Source organism: Cavia porcellus, unplaced genomic scaffold, assembly GCF_034190915.1.
Source record: "Cavia porcellus strain 051 isolate PalLab524CR breed Dunkin Hartley unplaced genomic scaffold, mCavPor4.1 scaffold_6, whole genome shotgun sequence".
NCBI classification, from domain to species: domain Eukaryota; kingdom Metazoa; phylum Chordata; class Mammalia; order Rodentia; family Caviidae; genus Cavia; species Cavia porcellus.
In genome coordinates, this window is record NW_026947489.1 from 34,720,002 (window position 1) to 34,744,819 (window position 24,818).

Sequence of the window (24,818 nt, forward strand, 5' to 3'; positions counted from 1 at the left end):
ATTTGGAGTGCTTGATATTTTTCAGTTCTTTATATGTTCTGCATATAAGTCCTTTGTCTGAGGGATTGCTGGCTAAAATTCTTTCCCATTGTGTGGATTTTCTTTTCACTTTGTTAATTTCTTTTCAAGTGCAGAAACTTTTTAGTAAGATGAGATCACAGTTGTGGATTCTTTGAAGTACTTCTCATGCAATTTGTGTTTTGTTCATGAATTCTTTGTCTATCTCTATGTCTCTTAAGATTTCTACCTTCCTTGTCTTCTAGTAGTTTTAGTGTTTCTGTTTTAATATTTATATCTTTGATCCATTTTGACTTTAGTTTAGTGCATGGTGATAGACATAGGTCTAGTTTCAGTCTTAAGCATATGGAGAGCCAATTTTCTAATACCATTTATTTAAAAGGCTATATTTCTTCCAGTGAACAGGTTTAGCCCCTTTGTCAAATATCAGGTGGCTGCCTTTCCTCTACTGGCTGGGCGCTGCCTCCAGAAGGCCCTTTCCTCTGTGTGCTCAGCATGGGTAGAGAGAACCAGGAGAAGACCTGCTTCTGCCTACCGGGTGCTGCCACTGGAAGGCCCTTTCCTGTACACACCCACTGCAGACCGATGGAGACAGACAGATCTACCTCTTGCCGCTGTGCACCACCACCAAAAGGCCATGTCCTACAGGCAGCCAGTGTGGACAGAGAGAACCAGCAGATCCACCTTCACCTTCAGGCAGCTGCCACCGGAAGTCTAGGCACTCAGCAGTAGCTGGAACACATAGGCAGGTGAGCCTTGTGCATCTGTAAGCCATGATTTGAGGCCTTTGGTTCCCTCAGGCAGTCATCATCCATTAGCAGAATCAGACAAACACAGTCCTGTGTGTTTGCCACTATGGTGGGAGTCCTAGTTTGCCACTATCGTGGGAGTCCACAGGCTGAGAGAAGCAGCCCCACCTACGTGGACCCTTGATCGTCAGCAAAGCCCCAATGTAGCTGCATAGCTCTGGAGAAGCCCACTCCACACCCTACTACCTCCCTGTAAATCTGGAATTATAGGAACCCAGGTGCCTGTCCCATCTCCTTACACTACTAGTGGCAGCCAATGTGGGAAGTGCCTTGGACCCCACAACCAGCTTCTTGGGAGGAACCCAGGAGAAGGTGAAGACAAAGGAGCAAAAGGCAAACTCAGACCTCTATCCCACACACAAGAAGTCTGGGAGATACAGTCATGGAAGAAAATGGAAAACACACCTAAATCTCTGACAGGATAGCAACTGAAGTAAGGAAACAACTTCATGAGATTGTAAAAGCAGCCAAATCAGAAATAATGTCTCAGGTAAAAGAAGAAATCACAAACATACTGAAACAATTGTTCAGCAAATCTAAAGAAGACATAGATAATAAAGAGGAGCACAGGAAAATGATAGAAATCTTGAATGAATGTAAAAAGGAATTACAATGCATGAAACATTCAAAAGAGATGCAGGAAATTAAAAATTCAATTGAGGGGTTGGGGATTTAGCTCGGCGGCATAAGCACCTGCCTTGCAAGCAGGCGGTCGTGAGTTCAATCCCCAGTACCAATTAAAAAAAAAAAAAGGTGAAAAAAATTCAATCGAAAGCTGGCAAAGCCACTTGAAAGAGACCGAAGATAGCCTTTCAAACCTTGAAGACAGGATTACAGCTAGTGATTGTGAAAGGAAACATCTCTTAAAAATAACAGAATCAGGAAATAACTCAGTGGCTGCAAGATGATGCAAAGAAGCATAATTTAAGAGTAATAGGTATCAATGAAGAAGCAGGAGCAACACAAATTAAGAGAATATTCACAGAAATAATAGAAGAAAACTTCCCAAACATAGGAAATGGATCTGGCATGCAGATAAGTGAGGCATATAGGACTCCAACTAGCCATAACCAAAGTAAATCTACACCCAGACATATAATAATCAACATCCCAGAAATTCAGCACAAGAACAGAATATTAAAAGCTATTAGAAAAAAGAGACTGATCACCTACAGGAGACTTGTCAACATAAACCATCAAGTCAAGAAGAGTTTGGAGTGAAGTGTTTCAAACCCTGAAAGAAAACAACTTCCAACCCAAATTGATCTACCCAGTAAAACTGTCTTTCAAAATTGATGGAAAAATAAGATACTTGATAAAGAACAACTGAAGAACTTCATGACTACCAAACCAACCCTACACAGAATATTCTAGAGAGAAAAACGATGACCATGGTTCCAGGAACAGCAGCAAAGGTGGATCGCCAAACAAGACAAGCAGTTGAATGAAGGGGAAAAGTGAAAGGACAACAACAGGAGGAGAACAGGGCAGAGACAATCCAGTGTTCACTGGTTGTAATCATTAATGTAGATGGCCTCAGGTCAGCAATAAAAAGAAACACAGAAAGAGTGGATTAAGAAACAAAATCCATTGATATACTGTATACAAGAAACACATTTAACTGGAAAGGAAATTCACAGACTAAAAATCAAAGGAAAAAAAGCAATTGTTCCATGTGACAGGAGACCAAACAAACAAAACAAGTAAGAGTAACTTGCTCATCAAATACAGAATGGATAAGAAAGATATGGTATTTTCATACAGTAGAAAGCTACCCAGCTATCAAGTAGAATAATTTCAAGGTGCCTGTAGGTAAATAGGTGCAACTGGAGACTATGTTCATGGCCAAAACAGTTCAAACTCTTATGCATGAAACCTAGCATAAGAAACAGAAGGAGTTAATGGGATCCAAAAGCAAAATAGTTAATGTAAGAGCAAAGAGGAGGAAACCCCTGGGAGGGAAAGGTGGAAACTACTGCCAGTTTCTTTCTGTCTTATCTTGAACTCTTGCATTGTTTGCACAATTTTGTTATGTTTGGCTTTGTTCTGTCTTGTTTTGTTAATTTTATGCTGTCATATGGTAGGGGCAGCTATTTTGAATATAATGGGATATTTTATGGTTATTATGGCTTCCTATTATATTGCTTTGAATTCTTATAATACTTTCAATCATTGGTTTGATTGGTTTTGTTATGTTTTGTTTGATTTTATTGTGTGTGTTGGTGTGAACAGCTATTTTGAAGAAAACAAGACATTATAGTGGCCATTGCTGATTTATTATCGTCTTGTTTTGAAGTCCTACCATGCTTTTATTCTTCTGTTTTGATTGGTTGTATCCTATTGTGTTTTATTTGATTTTATTATGTGAGATGGTATAAACAAATTTTTTGAGGAAAATGAGATATTATAGTAGCCATGTTCATTTCCTATTATTTGGTTTTGAAGTCCTGTAATGCTTTCATTCTTTTGAATGGTTCTGTTCTATTTTGTTATGTTTAACATTATTGTGTGTGAAGGTATGCTCAATTATGTTGAAGAAGAGAGACATTATGGTAGTCCAGTTGTCTTGTTGTGAAGTGCTGTGTTGCTTGCATTATACTGTTCTGATTCACTTTGTTCTGTTCTCTTTTGTTTTATTCTGTTTAAAATAAAATAAAAAATATCAGATGGCTGAGTGTCTTTTTAATTTTTTGCCTCTTCTAATCTGTTCCATTGATCGTCATTTTATTTTTTTGCCACTGTCATGCTGATTTTATCACTGTAGCTTTGGAGTATAATTTCAAGTCAGGAATTGAGATTCCTCCTGCCTTGCCTTTGTTGCCCAGAATTTCCTTTTCTATTGTAGGTATCTTCTGTTTCCAAATGAATTTTAGGAGTGTTTTCTCTAGATCTGTGAGATATGTTAATGATATATTGATTGGGATTGCATTAAATCTGTGTAACAGTTTTGGGAGTATGGTCATTTTCACAGTGTTGGTTCTTCCTAGCCAAGAGCAAGGAATATCCTTCCATTTTCTACTATCCTCTTCAATCTCCTTTTCATTAAATTTCAAAGAAAGTTTTTCAGGGTACATTGATCTGGGTTGAAAGTTGTTTTCTTTCAGGGCTTGAGACACTTTGCTCCAAGCTTGTCTTAACTTGAGGGTTTGTGCTGAATAGTCTGCCCTAATTCTAATGGGCTTTCCTTGATAGGTGATTTGTGTCTTTCCCTAACAGCTTTTAGTATTTTGTTTTTATGCTGTATGTCTGGGATCTTAATTATTATGTGTCTGGGTGTACATCTTTGTTGGTTGTAAATGTTTGGCATTCTCTGTGCCTCACTTATTTGTATATCAGATTCTTTCCCCATGTTTGGGAATTTTTCTGCTATTACTTTTTTGAATAGTTTACCAATCTCATTCACATTGACTTCTGCATCCTTATTGATGCCTATTAGTCTGTTATTGTTTTTCTTAGCATCATCGTGATGCTGCTTGTCATTTCATGCTGCCTTGTTATTTTTAAAAGTTCTATCCTTTCACGATCACTAATTGCGATCCTGTCCTCAAGGTCTGAAATTCTATCCTCAGCTTCATTTAAACTGTTTCTCTAGCTTTCAATAAAATTTTTTATTTCCTGGATGTGTCTTTGAGTGTGTTCCATGCATTTTACTTATTTTCTATATTGTTCATTCAAAGTTTCAGTTTCCCATATTCCTGTATTTTTTAAAATCTATTTCTTCTCTAGCTATGCTAAGCAGCTTTTTTTTTAATTAAGGTTGTCAGTTCTGTCTTTATGTGAGAAATTATTTCTGATTTGATTTCCTCTGTAGCCTCATGGATTAATTTTTTTATTTCACCTGCTATCTTTTCAGAAACTTCAGGTGTATGACTTGAAGTCCTCTATTTCAATATGTCCTGTACTTGCTCTGATGGACTAGGTGTTTGAGGTCGCATTTTGCGTTTTTTGTTTTGTCATTTTTATCTTTTGGGCTAATATTTGGTGTTTCAATCCCACTGGTCTCAGCTGTCAATAACACATATCTTAAGGTCCAACTGTGTGGTTGATGTTTGTGCACTTGCTGTGTACCACCATGAAGAGGAGGACCAGTCCCCTGAATTCCTTTTGCAGGGTCTGTTGGGAGAGTCCTACATTCTTCCTAGGCTGACTAGTATGGGAATATGGATGTAAGTCAACCCTTAGTATCTGCTCTTGCTATGTTTCAGGTTCTTGCAGGCCACCAGATCTACCTGTCTATGATGTTTGTCTCAGCTGGGACCCTACTGTGGCACTGGGTGTCTTGTTAGCCCTTTTAATTTTCTCCAGGTGGGAGAAAAGTTATTGGTGCACTCTTAACTCACCTGATGTTCTCTGTATGAAGGAAGGACTCACCCACACTCTTGACAGGCTCACCAAGGTCCTACAGCTGGAGGGGACTTTACTACTGCTCCTGTTTACTCACTGAAGTCCTCTATTTTAGGGGCAACTCACCACACTGATGGAATCCTGCTGAGGTCTTGTTTGGATGTGGGGTTTTTGAGTATCCCATCAGCCTAACAAGGTTAATCCACTGCAGTCCAAGGTTCTGGGAGGATCTACAGCAGTACTAGGTCCAGGAGATTGGTGGGGTGTGGTGGGCAGGTGTCAGAGCAGCTGCTTTCCGAAGTGGAGGTTCATGGGCAGATCGAGGTGGGAGAGCTATTCTGTCCTTCTTTAGGCTCCATTTGCACTGCCACATGAAGGGAAGTTCCCAAGCTGTGGGAGAGCAAATTTCCTCTCTGAGCTAAGCTTCACTCCACGATGCCAGATGTGGGCCTTCCTCAGCTTGCAATTCCTGGCCCACAAGCAAAAGGAGGCAGCAAGTCTGTCATATCCTGTCCCTTTGTGGTCACCAGAAAATGTTGCAGAATTTCCAAGAAATTGTAGAAGGCAGGGGGAATTTTTCAGGAGAATTTTAATGGTGCACTGTCCCAGTCATTAGAAATGCTCAGAACTAGGCTGGGCCCCATACCATAGAGTGGTTCCCTTGCATACAATTTGTGTTAAGCAAATAGAGATACAGAAACAAAACACAGGCATTTAATCATCCTAGCAGCTAACCCCATCTTAGCCTTGAAGGAAGATGTCCTATGCATCTCAGGATGTTAGGATGTTATGAAGCTTGTTTGTCACCCTATTTGTTTTTTACTGATGTTGGTACTCAGTATTACCCTCTGAAGGGAGGAGCTTTCCACGAGAGAAATATGTCCCTTATCAGTGAGAAAAGTACAGGACTTTTGTAAGAAAGCAGCAAGTCTGCATTCCTTGGGGAGGGGTTGCTGAGGAGTTGCTTGCCTGAGATAGGAACATTTTACAGAGGGATAAAGAAGCTAAGTTTCTGCTTTAATAGCTGACTTCATTAGAAATCCTTAATGTCCTTTATTTACAGTATGTGAGAAATAATGATAATCTACCACAGCACATAATATAAATGTTTAATGACATTATGTTTCTATTACTATATGATAGTATTGCTAACTTTATTTCTTGAGTTGTATTTGTGTATACATCATTTATGTTGATAGTGGATAAGCTAAATAGTTTCAGTGTATATCTGAGAGCCCACGACTTAGCAGTGTGCCAGGTCATTTAGGATCCAGTCTTTATCTCTCAATTCATTGTTTCTTGCAAACAATTTTTAAAAATTTCTTCTTTGGTCAAATTGCTTTTAGTCACCTTCTTGACAGAAATACAATATTATGTATTAAACTTCAAATTATTTGAATTGTTTAGAATTTAGCAATACATCCTAAAAGAATTGCTGACAAACATATCTTGTGCCTTTAAATATTTATTTTTTATTGTATTGGTCACGGCTATAGCTTTCTCTTCAATGCCACAAACATGTATCTCATTTTAAAACATAATGATCTTGTATAGTAGCATGTACAAGCATGGTTTATGAACAGGCCTCAATTTAAAGATCTTTTAAATGTAAAATATTCTTTTTTTTTTTTTTTTTTTTTTTTTGGTGCCAGAGATTGAACTCAGGACCTCACGTTTGCCAAGCAAGGCTGAGTATTCTTATTAGCTATGCCAACATGAGTGGGTTAACAATGTTTTTAAAATATTTCATCTTAATAAAATTGTTGATTGTTATGAGAAATAATTCATATAAGATACACAGTATCTAGTATAAATCTTAGTGTGTTTAGTAACATCATTCTTATTTTATTGACCTTTTATCAGAAGTCATTGTTTACCTGCTTATTTATCACGTTTGTGTTTTCTAGCATGACAGCTCTTTCCAATGTCTTTGTTAAATTTTCCTTTTCCTCTTTCTCGTTATCTGCTGGATCTTAACCCTCACCTCTTCTCTGAATTTTGTTTCTTGAAGCTTCTGTGTTGTTTTTGTTTTTTTTGTGTGTGTTTTGTAGTGCTGCACTTCGAACCCTGGGCCTCAAACATGCCAGGCAAGTGTGTTACCACTGAGCTGCACACCTAGGCCTGAAGCTTCTGTTGATTGCTGTGGCTTCATGTACATGATGACAATTCGCATGTGTTTTTCTGTATTGCTTAGCACATGAGTTGTAGCCAGTGTTTCTAAGATTATTTTCTACTTTGAGTATCAACTGAAATGTGTTCCCACAAGATTTATACTATTTTGAAATTCTAACTTCCAGTGTGGTGGTATTTGGAGATAGGGCCTTGGAGAGATTGTGAGGTTATAAGCACAGGACCCTCATCACGGCACTAATGCCCTTATAAGAAGAAAACATGAGAGCTTGTTCTCTCTCTCCCTGTCTGTTCCTTTGAGGACACAGTGAGAAGATAACCATTTACAAAGCAGAAACAGAGGCCGTATGTGAGCTCGACAGTGCTGGCACCATGGACCTGGGCTTGTAGCCTTCTGGGAGAAAAATTTCTGTTATTTAGGCCACTAAGTTGATAGACTTTTACTCTAGAAATCTAAGCCAAAGTAGGAAAGATACTTATTAAATAAATCAAACTCAGTATATGCAGAGATCAATAAATTTAGTTTTCTTTTAAAATATTTTTTCATTTAATATTAATGAAACTAGAATCACTGGTTTCATCTTTTAAATATTTCATATATAGAGAGATATATTCTCTCTCTCTCTCTACATATATATATATATAGTTGCCTACCAAATCTTACTACTTTTGTATCTAAGTTGTTTTTGAAATTTGGCCTCTTCATTCCTCAGTTGTTTCAAGAGACTCCTCTTACTGTAGTCTATCCATATTACTGACTTGTGTAAGATGTATCTTCCTATATGAAAAGGTATTCATATCTCACTTCTTAAAAATTCTACTGTGACCGAAAAGAAATAAAAATGTATGTTTACACAAAGACATAGAGGAAAGTTCATAGCCGTTTTACTTAAAAGAACTCAAACTGGAGAACAACCAAATATCCACCAACAGGTGAATGGATAAATGGAATATAGTATGTCTACGCAATGGGAAACAGAAAAAAAGAAATAAGAATGAGTTATGGATATACCTGCAACATGAAAGAATTTCATTACAGTGACAACAAGAAGCTAAAAACAAAAAGATACATGTATCATACTATGAATTAAAAAATATTTAAAATATTTTTACAAATATTCATAGAAAATACAAACTAATTGGATTAGTAGCTACCTAAAGTCAGTAGCAAGGAGAGGTTTGAGCTGTGAAAGAGGAAGGATTCTTTTTGGGCCTTGGGTGCTGGACACTGAATCCATAACTTTGGACATGCTAATAAACAATGCTTTACCAGTGAGCTACACTTATAGCATCATACGGAATCTTTGAGAGGAATAAAAATGACCTGTATCTTCATTGTGGTTTTAGTTTCAATAATAAATACATTTGTTAAAACTCATTGAATTGTGCTCTTAAAATGGATACAGTTTATTGAATTATTTACAATAAAGTGTAAAAAAGTGTGTTTATAAGAGAAATCCTTGGTTATCTTCAGGATGCAGGCCTTGTACCCCACCCACGTTATTGCAAGTTACTTTTTCTTTTACCTATTGGTGTGCTGACTCCAGCTACTCCATCTAACTTACTGCCTAATGTGACAGGTATTTTTATTTTGTTGTCTTGGCTCATATTCTTCACTCTGGAATGTTCTCCACCACCCTTTTTTCATTTCTTAACAAAAACATTGTGTCCTTAACTAGTGGCCCCAAAGTCAACCCCTCTGCTAAAGTTTCCTCGGCCTTTGGCTCCAATGTCACTTTATCCCTTCATGTTGGTGCCTGAACTCCCCAGGAATAAGAATAATCTTATTCATAGCATAAAGTAGTGATTGTAGAAAACATTTTTTGTTGTATATGTTAACATTAAGTGAAACAATAAAGGAGCAACAGCATACAAATTAGCTTTACCATTACCATTGAGGAGAGGTTGTATGGCACATTAAGTTAGATGTAGAGCTTTGATGAGTACTGCAATTTAGCTCTTTAAGCTATAAACTGAAATTTGACAATACCAAAAAATTATTGGTATTCTTTGTATAGCCTAATACAAACCAGAGTTAGGACTCACATATAACCTTGACACCATAATGTTGAACGAAATAAACACACAAGCTTAAATGTTGCATAGTTTTTCTTGTATGAGATATCCAAATATAAATACACAGCAAAATAAAAGATAGTTAATAGGAAGTATAGGAAAGATATAGAAGAGATGGAAGGAACTGGAGAGGGCAGGGTATGAAAAAAATGATTAAGATGTGATATGTACATCTACCTATTCCACCCAAGGAATGTAAACATGTACTACAAACATGTGCAGTACTAATAAAAATTTCAAAAGCAAAAGACTCAAGTATAATCCAGGATGCAAGTTTGTTAATTTATAATGCAGATAGTTTATACTAAGTATATGGAAAGCTTGTATTGATGGACTAACATGATACATTTGTTACAAAAAGCAAGTCAACCTCAGTTACAACTTTTAGTTGTTTAATTGGCATAGATTGGATCTTGGGAAGTTGGATTAAATGTGGCCTAACTTGTGTGCCTCAGAGTTTGTATTTAACTATTTTATGCAGCATATTCATTTGTAATTAAATTATGAGACAAGGTTAGTTATGTGGCTATATCTTTCTGCTTACCTCATTCTCTTTTAATCTAGTTGCCATTCACTTTTTCTTTGGCTGACACATTCACTACTATCATTTTAACCTATGTTAAACTACCTTTTTTATGCCTAAATTGTAAAAGTTATGAGTTAAGGACTGAGCCTACTTATATATTTTCTGTAGGTAACATTGTCTAATGATAGATGTTTACATTTTAAAAGGGTCTGTTTTTTTGAAGGTTATTATGTTCAAAAGGATGAATTTAATAGAAGTCTTAATTATCTCTGGATTATTTAAGATTTGTTTTGCTGGAAGTTCATTGTAACTAGATTATATGGTTGAGTAACAAGGATCAGTTGGTCTACAATACTGAGAAATGATAAAGAGCAAGAATGTAGGGCTGTTGATCAAATGAAACTGTTAAACTTCTATTCAGTAGTAGTTGTAATACAAGCAGTTATAGAAGTAGTAGGAGTAATAAAGATTATAGTAATGAAGAAATGATTTCTGAGTGCATATTATGTGCAGGATACTGTGTCATTTACTCATATTATTTAATCTCTTCACTAATCTTTGAAAGTTGTAACTTTTCATCATTTTACAACAAAGAATTTAAAGCACAAAGTCAGTAATGAATTATAGTTTTGGATTTCTACTGGGAGTTATAATTACACTTGTTGAGCAAACACAAGTAATAATCTTTATATTAACAATGGTGAGGAGCAGTTAGAAATTAACTAGATTTATGATTCTGGAGCTATAGTTAAGGGTTATCAGTAAAAGTGTAAGAGATGGGAAGTAGAATTCCAGAGAATGCAGAGAATGCATGTATTTTAAAAGAAATTAAATAATTGTTTTAGGATCCTATGAGAATCATATTAGTAAATAGTAAATGAATAATAGCCAATTATCAGTAGAGGTTTGATATTTGATAATCTAGATAGACCATCAGAAGAGCCCTTGTTTCCATAATGCATGGAGAAGTATGCACATGTATGTAAAAATATCTATACATATACAGTAGCACTTTACATTTTCTTAGGGAAGAAATGTATATAAATAGTGTAAGGATATAACTAAAACAATTTTGATAACTGTATAACTGTAATTTGTGTTATTTTTGCACTTAATGGTTAACACAGTGCTTTGGCTTTTCTTAATGAATACAATGACTTTTATGAAATAAAATGACTCAAAAGATTAGAGAAAGATTATAAGCAACTGTTCTCACAAAGTGACTGAAATAGTAAAATAAAGGAAGTAGTCTTTTTCCTGCAATCTGATTTGATAGAAATAATCATTTGTTTTGGGGCCATTTGAGCAGATGTTTCACTAATATTTAGGAGGGGAATTTTTAAAATCACTTCATCTCCAAACACATCAAATATTGTGCATCTTTTTGTTTATTGTCATTTTTTTTTTTAGGACATACAAGGTGATTTCCGTATGTCTCAGGGTCATTTTGATATATCAAGAAGTACCACTTATTTCCTTTGCCTATTGTTTTCTTTGTAGACTTCTATATTTTATAAGACCAGAATATTAATAACGAAGCCATCTCTATGAAATAGTTTCTTCTGTATGTCCATATGGGTAAATTTTCTTTTACATCTTTTCAGAGAATGGTTACACAGTTTGTTATTAGTAACCTACCCAGGTACACATTTTGTATCTATTTTACAGATAATATCTCCCTAGTTTGTATTCATGTTGTATTTTTTCCCTCAGTGTATTGGTTTTTTGTTTTGTTTTGTTTTTTTTACATTAAATCTCATCTTAGTCCTCTCTTTCCAAATCCCCAAGTTGTTCATATCTATCAGTCTGCTTGATTGGTCTTCTTTCCTTTTTAATCCATCCTAGCTTTGTATCATCTGCAATCTGGATCATATTTGAATTTACGTTCTCTTTCCAGTAATTAATGAGTGTGCTGGACAGAATAGTCCATGTCCTTGTGGGGCAGTACTAGATGTACTGCTAGATGTGTTCACTTATAACTGTATTGGTAATAATTCATCACTTTCATCTCATAAGAGAATGTTTGCTTGCTATCCTGTTCTTTTACATAGCTGTTGTTTACAGTGATTCTGCTTTTTGAATGCTCGTATCTCAAGCATCTTTTTCTAACATACAGGCAGGAATCATCATGTTGCCTTACTGTTTGTACCACTGCTTATCTTAAAATAAAACCTAAGAGAGTCTAGTTAGTTACACTTAAAGTGAAAACATTTTTTCTACTTCTGAAAGGATGGTTTAGGAATATGTTTGTATATTTTTTTCTGAATGTGATTGTTTTTGCACAAGAAATTATTGTGCTTCAAAAGTTGTTTCTTAGATGAGACCAGGTTCATTCATAATTTTTAGATATAATGCAGAGACATATACTTACTCATTTTTAAAATTCTGTTTTTTCTTGTATTTTCAGGAAAATGAAGAAGTAGATGGGATATCAGTAGGTGCCATACTTTCTGACTATCAGCGTGTTCGAGTAGAAAATGTGTAAGAGAACATCAATTTGTTGAAAGCATATGTATTTTAAGAATACAAGTGAAGTACTTCATGTAGAATTCAGTGGTGGAATATGTGCTTAATGGTAGAGGATGTGAGCAAGGCCCTTCATAGTATCCTCAGTGCCACCAGAGAAAAACAGCATGAGTGGAAAAGAATTATATCCAAATCATAAATGTATCATACATGTTTTATATGATTAAATGTATATGGTTAAGTAACAAAAGTCATACTTTACTTTTTCTGTTCTTACATCATGCATGAGAAAACTCTTACTTACTATAAAGAAAAATACATAATATATAGTTAAAAATCCAGACAAAGAATGTTTTTGTGTATGTGATTTTGGAAATTATATAGTCTAGCACATGCTAAGCAAGCACTGTAGTACTGAGCTATATCCCCATCCCTAAAATAGAGATTAAAGTGGTAAAAAATTCTCTTTCTTAAATTTTTATAGTAGTACATGTTTGCAGTAAATATACTTACCTTCCTCAGGAAGATTTGGTACCTGTACATAGCACATCTTAATTCATTTTTCATGCCTCTCTTCCTTCCTCTCCTGTCCCTCCATCTGTTGGTCCCTTCCCATTTGAAAAGGTCTTCCCTTTTCATATTATCTGTCTTTCTTCTTGCTGTTCATTTGTATTTTGAGTCTTTCATGTGAAAAATATCATGTAATATTTAAGTTTGTGCATCTTGATTTCACTTAACATTATGATCTGAAAGTGTCCATTTTCCTACAGATGACTCATATTTATCTTTCTCCATTGTGTGTAGTACTCCATTGTATATAAATACCAGATTTTCTATATCCGTTCATCTGTTGGTCACCATATATGATGCTTGCAAGATTTAGGTATAATGATTTGTGCTGCTTTGAGCATGAGTATGCATCTATTACTATAGTACGATGTCTTTCATGTGGTTATGAAGATGTCTAGAAGGGGGAAAACCTGGGTCATAATGAAATCTCTAGTTTTAATTTTCTGTGGAATCTCCATACTGATTATCCATAATGGTTGTACTAGTTTATATTCCCACCAACTATATAGAAAAGTTCCTTTTTCTCCACAGCCTTGCCAGCATTTGTTGTTACTTGATTTCTTGATGATGGCCATTGTTTCTGGGTTAAGATGGAATCTCAGTGTTCTTTTGATTTGTATTTCTCTAATGGCTGGCAATGTTGAGCATTCCATTATGTATGTATTGACCATTTGTACTACTTTTGTGAAGTGTCTGTTTGATTTCATTTGCATTTTTTTATTGAATCTTTTATTTTGTGAATCTGTTTTTTTGAGTTCTTTGCTCCAGTTTTTTCCCCATTCAGTAGATTATTTTTTCATTCTCTTGTTGTTGTTTTCCTTTGCTGTTCAGAACCTTTTTAATTTGATTTGATCACATTTGTTGATTCTTGCTACTATTTCCTGTGAAATTCAGTTGAGAAAATCCTTATCTATGCCTATAACTTCAAGGGTTTTACCCATTTTGTCTTCCAGTAAGATTAAATGTTTCTGTTTTAACATTTAGTTCTTTGATCATTTTAATTTGATCACAGTGAGAGATGTGGGCCTAACGTCAATCTTCTGTCCATAGTTAGCCTATTTCCTCAACATCATTTATTAAAGAGTCTTTTATTCCTCCAGTGAGTGTTTCTATCAAAGATCAAGCACAGTAGTTGAATATACTTGGTGTTGTTTCTGCATCTTTTGTTGTGTTCCACTGATACTCATGTTGTTTTTATTGCTTGTAGTTTTGTAATATAATTTCAAGCCCAGAATTTTGATGCCTCCCACTTTGTTCTTTTTACCCAGAATTGATTTTGCTATTCTGCATCTCTTCTGGTTCAATATGAATTTTGAGGTTATTTTCTTCAATTCTGTGAAGAACGATGTTTTTATTTGGATTAGAGTTAATTCTCTATCAATTTTGGAAGTAGGACTTTTTGACTTTATTGGTTCTGTGTACCCAAGAACAAGGGTTATATTTACATTTTGTATTGTCCTCTTCAATTTGATTTTTCAGAATACTGTAATTCTCATTATTGAGCTCTTTTACTTCCTTAGTTAGGTTAATTCCCAAGTAGTTAACTTTTCTTGGTACCTATATGGAGAGTAGTTTTTCCTAATTTCTTTCTTAGTGGTGTTATTATTAGTGTATGGGATACTATTTATTTTTGTGCATTGATTTTTGCATTCTGCCACATTACTGAGTTTGGTTATTCTAATTTGGTGGATTTTTTGGTGTCTATGTAGAAGATCTTGTCATCTGCAAATAATGACATTCTTCTTAATTTCCTGTGGATACCCTTTTTACTTCTTTCTGTTGCCTGATTGCTGTGGCTAATTTTTTTAAGAACTGGAGTGGTGATGGACAACCTTGTCTTCTTTATTTGTTTAAAGAGATGTTGGCAGTATGTTTCTCATAATGACTTTTACCTTATTTAGATAAGGCTTTTTAAATAATTTCTTCAGTGTTTCTATCATGAAAGTATTTTGGATTTTGTCAAAGACTTGTACTGTGTCTTTTGAGATGATCATATGATCTCTTTTTCTTGATGTTTTGTGTGGCATATTATGTTTATTGATTTGCATATGTCAAACAATCCTTGCATCCCTGGGATGAAGGTTATCTGTATGATCTTAGAGTTGTTAAGGACCACAATTTAGAATTTATTTGACTTTCCAAATCCTTGAGGATAAGAATAAAATTTCAAACCCACATTTGTCATAACTTTCATACACATATAGTTTTTACTTTACTACAAATACAAAGCATCTGTACATATGCCTACAGTTTATTAGATGCTCAATTAGTTCTTTTTATTAATATTTTTCTTTACATTCAAAGCCAAGTACATCATGAAATTCAAAGTTAGTAGATACACATAGTTTATATTTCATATTTAATCAATAAATGGTTAAGATAAATGTATTTTTAAATGTATACTATACAAAATTTTAGTACCAGGGGACAGTTTTAAAAATTAGATTGTATTTATTGTTCATTGACATTTATAACCTTTTTCATAGATTTCTACTAAAATTAATAGTTCTGGTCTGTCTGGAGATTTTATGTGTTTATTGATAGCCCATGGAAAAGACATATGTTTCTGTTATATAGGTAAGCTTCATTATGCAAGACGTGTTTATGTTCATGTTAGTTGTCTTGTTTTTGCTTTTTTCTTTTTTTGAGGACTGAATCCAAGACTTTGTGCTTGGTAGGCAGGCACTCTACCACTAAGCTAAATTCCCAATCCAAAATAGGTTTTAAAAATCATTTTAAATGCTAATATTCTTGAAACTGTTTTGTTTAAAATCAAAGCAGTGGCCATGGACCTACTTGTGGAATATTAAGGTATTATCTGAGTGGTTTCTCATTTTGCTTTATAGGTGTAAAAGGCTTAATCTCCAGCCTTTAGCTTACCTTTGGCACAGGAACCAGGAAGATTTGCTTCGAGAGATGATAGCATGTAATATTCAAGCAGTCATCATCAAAGTAGCAGCTTTGGGTATGTAGCCATACTTTTAAGAGAGATGTCTGTTACCAAATAAATAATCTCAGTTCACTAGTAAGTACTTACAGTAAGAAAGGAAGAATGATTTAGAAGATAAAAATTTGGAGTCGCAAGTGGAAGAAATTGAATGAACATTGTATATAAAGAAGAAAATTTAAAATGAACTTTTGAACTTGGCCAAATCAATTAATAGCGAGCTTCCCTATTTAAATATACATGACTGATTCTTAAACTGATGTCATATTATGTTTATTTGATTTAATACTTAAAGAATTGGTGTATTAGTCAGATTTTCCATTTCTGTGACAAATTATCTGATACTTTTAAAGAAATAAAAATACTAACACCTTTGGTTAAGCTCATAGTGGGCTGATTCCAGGGCTGAACCATTGTCTCTGTAGGACCTGCTACTCCTTTGATTTTGGCCAGAAGCAGAGCATGGTGGAAGAGCACCAGGCGAAAGGGCAAAGCACCAGATACAGACCCAAAGTCATGCCCCCATGATCTACCCAGAGATGGCTGGAGAGTGGTGCTTTACTGCTATGGCTTTCAGGCTACTCAGATTGACAGCAAAGTTTGTTTGGTACAATTTGAAGTAGGGAGATGGAGGAAATGGGAAATCCAAAGGTTCTTGGGGGGCTTTTGTATTTGTTTGTTTGTTTTTTAAAGCTTCGTAAAATACGTATTTTGTATAACAGATATTTTCTCATATCTTAACAGATTTTTTCTTATTAGTGGAATAAAATTGGTTTTTTAGTGCTACCAACAAGGTAGTAGATTTTGTTGAGGATAGAAGAAAACCATGTTTCACAGAATGTTCTTTTTTTTTGGCACTGGGGATAATAGAATGTTATTTTATTAGTGTAGACACAACAGTCAGAGGTTAATCTCATTTAAATGTGAATAGTATATATGAACATATAATTTATTGTCTTGAATTTTTACTTCATAGTTTTATGTATTTTTGAAAAACTATAGAATTTGAGCCTAGTGCATTTATAAATCCATTTCACAAAATGCTTTGGATCTCAGCATTCCCAAACCAAAATAATGTACCTCGTTTTAAAATATTTACCTTGCTGATCCCTGAAATAATAAAGTTTCAAGTTGTGGAGGACTTTACATTTTAAACAGAATTTAAAGATAAAAAGTGCAGATCTTGTAACATTTCTCCTTGGTAAATACCACACTACTTTTTCCTTGATGAAGCCAAAGTGTTGTCTTCAGTGAAAAGCCTTGCATGCAGAACCCACAGTTGATGTCTTTAGCTATTAAAATGAGTAGTCATGAGTTCGATCCCTGGTACCGACAAAAAAAGAAAAGAAAAAAACAGATAAATGACTTTGTGTTATCTTCTCATTTATATGAAGAAGTTGCTGAGCAGCTCTGAGTAAAGTTCTCACTCTAAGTAGATTTGTCATTTGAGAGTCTGTGTGAATGCTCTCCTGCTTTCTCTTACGCTCTTTTGGTAGAATTTTAAAGGTTGCATAGATGTATAATGGTACATTACCAGAAAATATGTCTAATATTCCTTTTACTGCCAGATAATGCACTGTATTAGGACCCAGAGAAAACTGCCTTATTGAAAAGACAGAGCTATAGAATTCAGTATTATTGTCAGTTTTTAACTAGTGTACAGTTAATGCTGTATGAATTTCACTTTTGTATGTGCCCTGAGTAGAGGGTGAGCATTGAAAAGTTAGCCATATTAAACCTTTGGTTGAAGTAAAAACCAAAATAATTTGTCCTTCATATTTCTGTAACAAAATTATAGATATGATTTAAACGTGTATAGCACTTCTTTTTTGTTACCATCAATAGGCATACAAAGATGAATTTTACTTTTTAGATGGATGTTAAAGATTTAATGAGTGACAGTCCTTCTAAAGATACAGAAAAACAAGTAAGTTACTCAATTATAGATTATTTACCAAAGTTTTTACTGTACTCATTTAAAATTGTCTGAAAAAGATTCAAGGGGACAAAATAACCTTTCCATGAGAAAGCTGTCTTGTAGGGATCAGTAAAACTTTCATACATACAGTATAGTATTTATAGGCTTTCTTCTGCTTTTTGGATTTATTTAAAATCAGTTTTCTCATTGGGTTTTAAAATAGTCCAACCCTTTAGAAATATTTGTGTTTAATTGTGTGAATATTATATGAAAATATTCTGAGATATATACATAAATGATAATTATCTTTTAAGATCACTTTTATATGAATATATGTGTCAGAAATTCTCATTTTTCATTACTACATGAATTGTATCTTACTCTGTGTACTGAACAATTTTCTTTTTTTATTTCAAAATATATCTTGGGGGTCTTTTTTCACATCATAAAATGTAGAGCTACCTCATAGTTTTTTAAGAAACTTTTTATTGAAGTATAACATGCATTCTTAAAATCCTAGGTGTCAGCTTGATGCAGTTTCAAAAAATAAACATAATCATAATACCAGTACTGAAATTAAATATACAGCACTAATATTGCCCTTTTCAATGCTTGCCTTCTCAAAGTTAACAAGTCCCTGATGCCTAAAATCATAGATTGGTTTTTCTTGTTTTAAAATTAATTATTTACTTAATTAGTTTAGTAGTGCCAAGGATCAAACCTAGGGCATTAGGCACTATAGGAGCTCTATCAGAGCTAAATCCCTATTGGTTAAAATTTGTACATTTTCTTACATCTGGCTTCCTTTGCTCAGTGCATATTATTGAGCTAAGGAATAGGGTGTTCTTTCTCATATTCTTGCATTGCATTGCGAGAATAGACTACGATTTAATTCTCTTAATGCTGCTGCTGATATCTAGCTGGTTTCTGTTTGATAGTATTATGTGATGCAGCTATGAATATACCATTCATCTTGAATATTTAAAATTCTACATCTAGAAAATATTTATTTTTGGAGCTGGGGATTTAGCTCAGCAGCATAAGCACCTGCCTTACAAGCAGGCAGTCATGAGTTCGATCCCCCGTACCAATAAAAAAATAAAATTATTTTTTCAAAATTCCTTGTTTCTTTTACTATGAAATGACATATATACTAGGTATGTGTATGTATGTATATCTACTACCTTATGAGTTCATATTTTGAAATCAGATTGAAAACTAAAATAATTTTATGTTTTCTTCCATAGTAGAAAATCTAATTACTTTGGACATAGATATGCTGAGTGTTAGACAATCTAATTATTGCTGGAAAGAAAAAGTCCAGGTAGTAGTACTGTTATTCATTCTTTCTTATAAGTGATGAAAGAACTCATGTACTCTCCTTATAAGTATATTAATTACAGATCTCAGGGCAAATGAAACAAAAAATCACAGTGAATAATGGGGGGGTTTTGTCTTGGGACTGATTTAGCAATATTCATTTAGTTACTAAAAGATACTAAAAGAATTGACAGTGGAAAAAACAAAACAAACAAACACATGAGTACACTTTTCCCGTCATTAGAAAATCTTTCCTTAAAAGATATATTTGGTTGTAAAATAACTAAATCAATAAAGGCTTAAGGATTAGCTAATTAGTTAAATGATTTTGTACTAACATTGAGTATGAAAACTGGGATTGGGAAGTAGAAATGAGGTGATAAGAAAGAATACAAGGATACAATTTCCTCTTCAATACTTTTTTTTTCATTTTGCTGTATCTGGTAGAATCAGGGCTGAGATTAATGTCACGTGTCCAAATAAGGAAAAGTGTTATCAGTGCACAAAACACATTATCAATATTAGTAAATTTGACAGTGCATACTGTCCTGTCTTGACCTGTCCTGTCCTGTCCCACCCAGTTCAGTCCAGTCATATCCTTTACCCTCTCTTCCTCTTCCTTTTTCCTTTCCTTCCTTTTCCTTTCCTTCCCTTCTTTTTCCTTTCCGTCATTTCTCTGGTTTTTATTCACAGCAGACAGGCAATTCGTCAACACTGTAACAAGGTTTGGAGGAGGCAGTCTCACGCAGTGGTGTAACAGTCCAGTCATTGTAGTGAGGAGCCACAAAAGGATTGACAGTGCATGTTCCTAAAGGCTTTTAGAGGCATGCATAACTTCATCCCATTTAGGCAATTTAAGGCCTATCTGTAAACACAAAGCAAGTGTCCTGTGAATCTTTTTCTATCAAATATTATAATTTCTGCCAAGGAAAAGTATTACCAGGGCAGCTGTTTTTACTGGTCCTATGGGTTTATAATACATCTATGGAGCCAGAAAGCCTAATTATAGAGAAAAGGGTATGTGTCAAAACAGGTAATAAATGGAAATGAAAGAAATTACTGATGAAAAGGCAATTATAAGTGAATTATAGTTCTGTAGAGGAATGGAACCATGTGACTTCCATATCAGAGCCTTCAGGCTACAAAATACTCCTCTTAGACATCTCTCACAGATCTGATGGGAACTTTAACTGATGTTAACAACAACTAATCCCAATCTGTTTTCTGCAGAGAAGAGGAATTGGTGAAGTACGAGTTCTACCTAAAGATTGTATTTGGGTTATTTGAGAAACAAAGTGGCAGATTGCCACTTGGTAACTCAGAAGTATTGAGGGCAGTTCAGTAGCTATAATTACCATTCAGTTACTGATATATAGGCTGTACCTATTCTGATCATTTTTGATGACTTAACTATTTTTGGTGAATTATATGTGTGGAAGATTCTGAATAGTAAAGATTTTGCATTCTGTGAATGTAAATCAAAACAATATGTCGCTAAAATGTCTACCTGGTATACCTAGGTATAATGGAAAGCTGAGTTATATTGCTTGCCATAGTATGATCTACTTCAAATGTAAACACATGATTGTGAATAGAATTCATTTACGGAAATTAGAAGACCACTGGGGGGAGAAAATGGATTTGAATGTGTTTAACTAATAGGAAACACCTCTAAGTGTTCTCTGGACTAGGACAAAGTGTGTTTATGGAAAATCTATGACACACCCAAGCAGAACTGTGTTTGGTGACAATCTTTGTGGTACAGTTTAAGTGTGCAGTCTTTTTCCTAAACATAAATGTCACTGATATCCAATGAGAATAACCCATGTTTTATCTTATCCATATTCATTCTGTTTTGATGTTCTGTGTGAATTTTTGATACTAGTCTTGGCATGGAGGGAATGCTGCATCAGAACAAAGCAATGTTTCTTAAAGCTGAACATGGTGAAACAACTTCTAATCTAAATCGGGACACTAGAGGGAGCTCTTTTCCTGGAGACAGGCCGCATTTGGAGATGGCCCAGAGCAGTGATGGCAAAGCGTTTAAAGATGAGTGTCCAGACTGAAACCCAGAACCCACTTGTTTATTCCAAAGTACCAACATTCCAATTAAATCTAAATACTGAAGTTGTAGTTTAGAGAAAATAACTCAGACATTAAAATCTTTTGTCTTAAAAGAAAAATAAATAGTACGTGTGCCATAAATTTGCAGCCTCTGCCCCAGAGCCACAACAAAGCTGTAATGAATGAAGTAATGGCGAGCTTTTAATGAGAAATCCTTGCAGTCAACAGTGCAGAGGAAGACATTATACCCTTATTTAGGGTAAACTATTGAATATCCTAATCTAATACTGGCTAAGTTCTGTGACTTAACTGAGCCTGATTTAGCAATCTAGTATTTTGGTTTACTTCAATTTCTCATTTGTTTTGTACTGCATTGCATATGTAGGATTGTAGAAAAACATGTTTTTGCAGTTACGATTTTCTGAGCAAATTTTTTTTTTTTGTTTTGATTTTTTTTTCATCAAATTTTACAGATAATTGGAACCTACTTTTAAAGACTTTGGAACTTAATTTATAACTGAATAGATAGAGGCCATTTCTAGAGTTACATTTTAAGGCTGAAAATGAGACCAGTACCTTGGACACATTTTTCTCCTCTAGGATATAAACCAGAAATTTTTGCCCATCCCCATCAGAAATTTGTGTGCACCCCAAAGTGTGAAGGCTCAAGTTCTTCCTTTTACTTTTCCAAGCAATCTTTCTCCAAAGATTGGTAAGGGCAACTGTTTCTTTTCTCCTAAATCAATACGTAGACTTTTTTTTTTTTTTTTTGCTTAACTGTAAACACAAAGCAGGTATCCTGTGAATCTTTATTTGTCAAATACTATAATTTCTGCCAAGGAAAAGTGTTACCAGGGCTTTCTCCTACTCACTATGAAATTACTTGCAAGATTGCATCTCATTCTTATCACCTTATTCCTGATATAAGAATTGAGAAAAAGAAGAATAGGAATGGTATTATTTACTGTTTAAGTCATAATAACAACAGTGTGTTCTCTAGGGAACTCACGTTGATATTTAGCATAGTAATAGATATTAAAAGCTTAATTGAATAGTCTCAGTATTATAATAGTATTACTGCCTCTGTTTATTTGACCTATTACAATGGTTTAAAATTTTTAGATGTTTTTTATAAACTATCTCCTTTTTTTCTTCTTTTTTCTTTTTAATCATGGGGTGTCAAACTCGGCCTTTTGCATTCTAAGAAAGCACCTACAACTGAATTATAATCCCAGCTCCTTCCTTTATAAAAGTGTTTTTTAAATCTATATTATCTAAGTACCTAGCTATGGTATATAGTATACTTTTGTATTTGTTTCTTACAGTTTTATGGTGCTGTCTTTACCATAATACATGCTTCACTCATTTAAACTGTAATTCAGTTTTTTGGTGGACTCACAGATTGTGTGATCATCAGCACAGTCTAAATTTAGAATGCATTTGCTTCCATACAAATAAACTCTATATTCTACCAGCCATTCTCTATTCTTCTTTCTTATCTTCTCCCCACACCCCACCTCAATCTTTAGCACCAAGAAGACTTTGTTTCTTTACGTACTTGCTTATCTGGACATTTCATAGAAATAAAACCCTACAGTGGTCTTGTCACTGGCCTCTTTCACTATAAATAATGATTCCAGTGTTTAATATGCATCAGTGATAGGTTTTTTTATTGTCATACATTGTTCCATTACAAAGATATACCATACTTTTAACTATTCATCAGTTCATGGGCATTCTTGTTTCCATTTATTGTTGCTTATGAATAAAGCTTGTATAACATTCTTAGGAAGGTGTTTGTGGAAGTATATTTTGTATTTCTTTTTGATATAAAACCAGGAGTAGATATGATAACTTTGCATGTAGCATTTTGAGGAACTGCCAAACCAGCTTCCAAACTAGTTATACTGTGGGGGTTCTGCAAGCAAAGGAAAAATAAAGAGACACACATACCAAGGGTCAGCAAAATGTCTCCCGCCTGACCAGCATAAGCAGACAGCTTTTACTGATATAAAAAACAACTAAACTCATATTATGCATCCTTAGGTTATATGATTTGTTTCCTTCTTGTCCTTATGGTTTTAACTTTTAACTTGAGGGGATTTTTTAAGGCCTGCACTTAATATACTAGGTGTGTCCAAAACAAGATGAAGTCAGTGTGGCTTCTCTATATTTTACTATTTTAGATTCCCATCAGCAGTGAAAGTGGGTTCTGATTTTTTTCAGAACCTTATCAACATGTAGTATTTTAAAAAATTATTACTATAGCTGTCTTAGTGAATATAGAGTTATATCATTGTAGCTTTATTTTGCATTTCTTTACTTACTATGGATACTGAGCATCTCATATATTTATTGGTCATTTATGTATCTTTTTGGAGTAATTATAGTTCAAACCTTTTGTCCATTTTTTAACTCGGTTGTCTTTACATTACTGTATTGTGTTGTAGATATTTTTATATATATTCTGAATATGAAACCTCTATCAAATAAATGACCTGCAAATATTTTCTTCCACATTGTTGCTTTTCACTTTCTGCTGGTGTCCTTTGAAGCACAGAGTTTTTTATTTTGATGTGGTCCATTTTATTCATTAATTGTTTGATAACTCACTGTTATATCTAAGAAAATCAATGTTAATGAAGATTTACTTCCATGTTTTTTTCTAAGAGTTTTATACCTTTAACTCTTACATTTATGTTTGAGATTTCCTGATTTTCCTCTCACTTTTATCTGAGCTTCTCTTTATATCTATTCCTATTTCACTTAAATTTTATTTTCCTCCTCAAATTTCCTTACCAGAGTGGGACCTTGTCCCTGTTTTATCAGTGTTAAATAAAATAGTAGGAATTGGCATAGAGTCATAGAAAAGGGTTTCAATAGTAAGCCTCACTATGATGCTTACTAGTGTGATGTTTTGTAGAAACTCATTGAATTCAGTCACCTCTTGATAAAAACACCCAACTAAAAATAGAATGATTTTAAACAGTAGATGTTTTATTAGAGCTTACACATTCTGTAGATATAGAATTGAAAAGGGGTGCAACCATTTTGTTTTTCACTCCATTATAGTTGAGATACATTTAGGAAGTATTAGACACTCAAGTGACTTCTTCAGACATTATTGGGTGCCTGGCCTCAGTTGTGATTTATCAGAGAAGTATGTATACATGGCCCATTGTTTGGGATTGCTATGATAGCGTCATGTTCTTGAGGGAGTCGTATTTGTTGCAGGTGGCTTAGAATACCAAAATATTGTGCTCCAGAATCAAAGAAGAAGCCACAGTCATACTTTGGAACTTGACTGCTTTGAAACTCACGCAGTTTGGTACTTCATGCATTTTGACCAGAAAATTTTATCACAGTACTCAACATGCAAGCTACAACTTGCCCATGTTGATTGGCTTGTGATTTGCTAAATTTTCAACCAGACAATTTGTTTGGCATGTATGGTGCTTATCATGCCTCTAAGAACCAATTAACTTCAAATATCCAGGCATACCTGTGCATGGACTTTTTTTTACTTAAATTTGAAGACACATAGTAAACCTTCTGCTAAACTGTGTTGATCAAAGCCACCACAGACCCACTCAATTTTAAAGAGAGGGATCATAAACCCCAGTTCTTACT

General features: G+C 34.3%; 1 protein-coding gene and 1 non-coding gene across 6 annotated transcripts in view; one reads left to right on the top strand and one right to left on the bottom strand.

Moving 5' to 3' along the window:
• Dph6 (diphthamine biosynthesis 6) overlaps positions 1 to 24,818 on the top strand; it is a 180,070-nt gene that overhangs the window by 88,970 nt on the left and 66,282 nt on the right. For all 5 annotated transcript variants that reach the window (XM_063250311.1, XM_063250312.1, XM_063250313.1 and 2 more), the window contains exons 4-5: positions 12,311 to 12,384; positions 15,786 to 15,904. In XM_063250311.1, coding sequence (XP_063106381.1) covers positions 12,311 to 12,384; positions 15,786 to 15,904 — 193 coding nt within the window. The remainder of the gene's footprint in view (positions 1 to 12,310; positions 12,385 to 15,785; positions 15,905 to 24,818) is intronic.
• On the bottom strand, positions 19,815 to 19,917 carry LOC111758512 (small nucleolar RNA U13). Its single transcript, XR_002792696.1, has one exon. It is a non-coding gene; the product is annotated as a small nucleolar RNA U13 (small nucleolar RNA).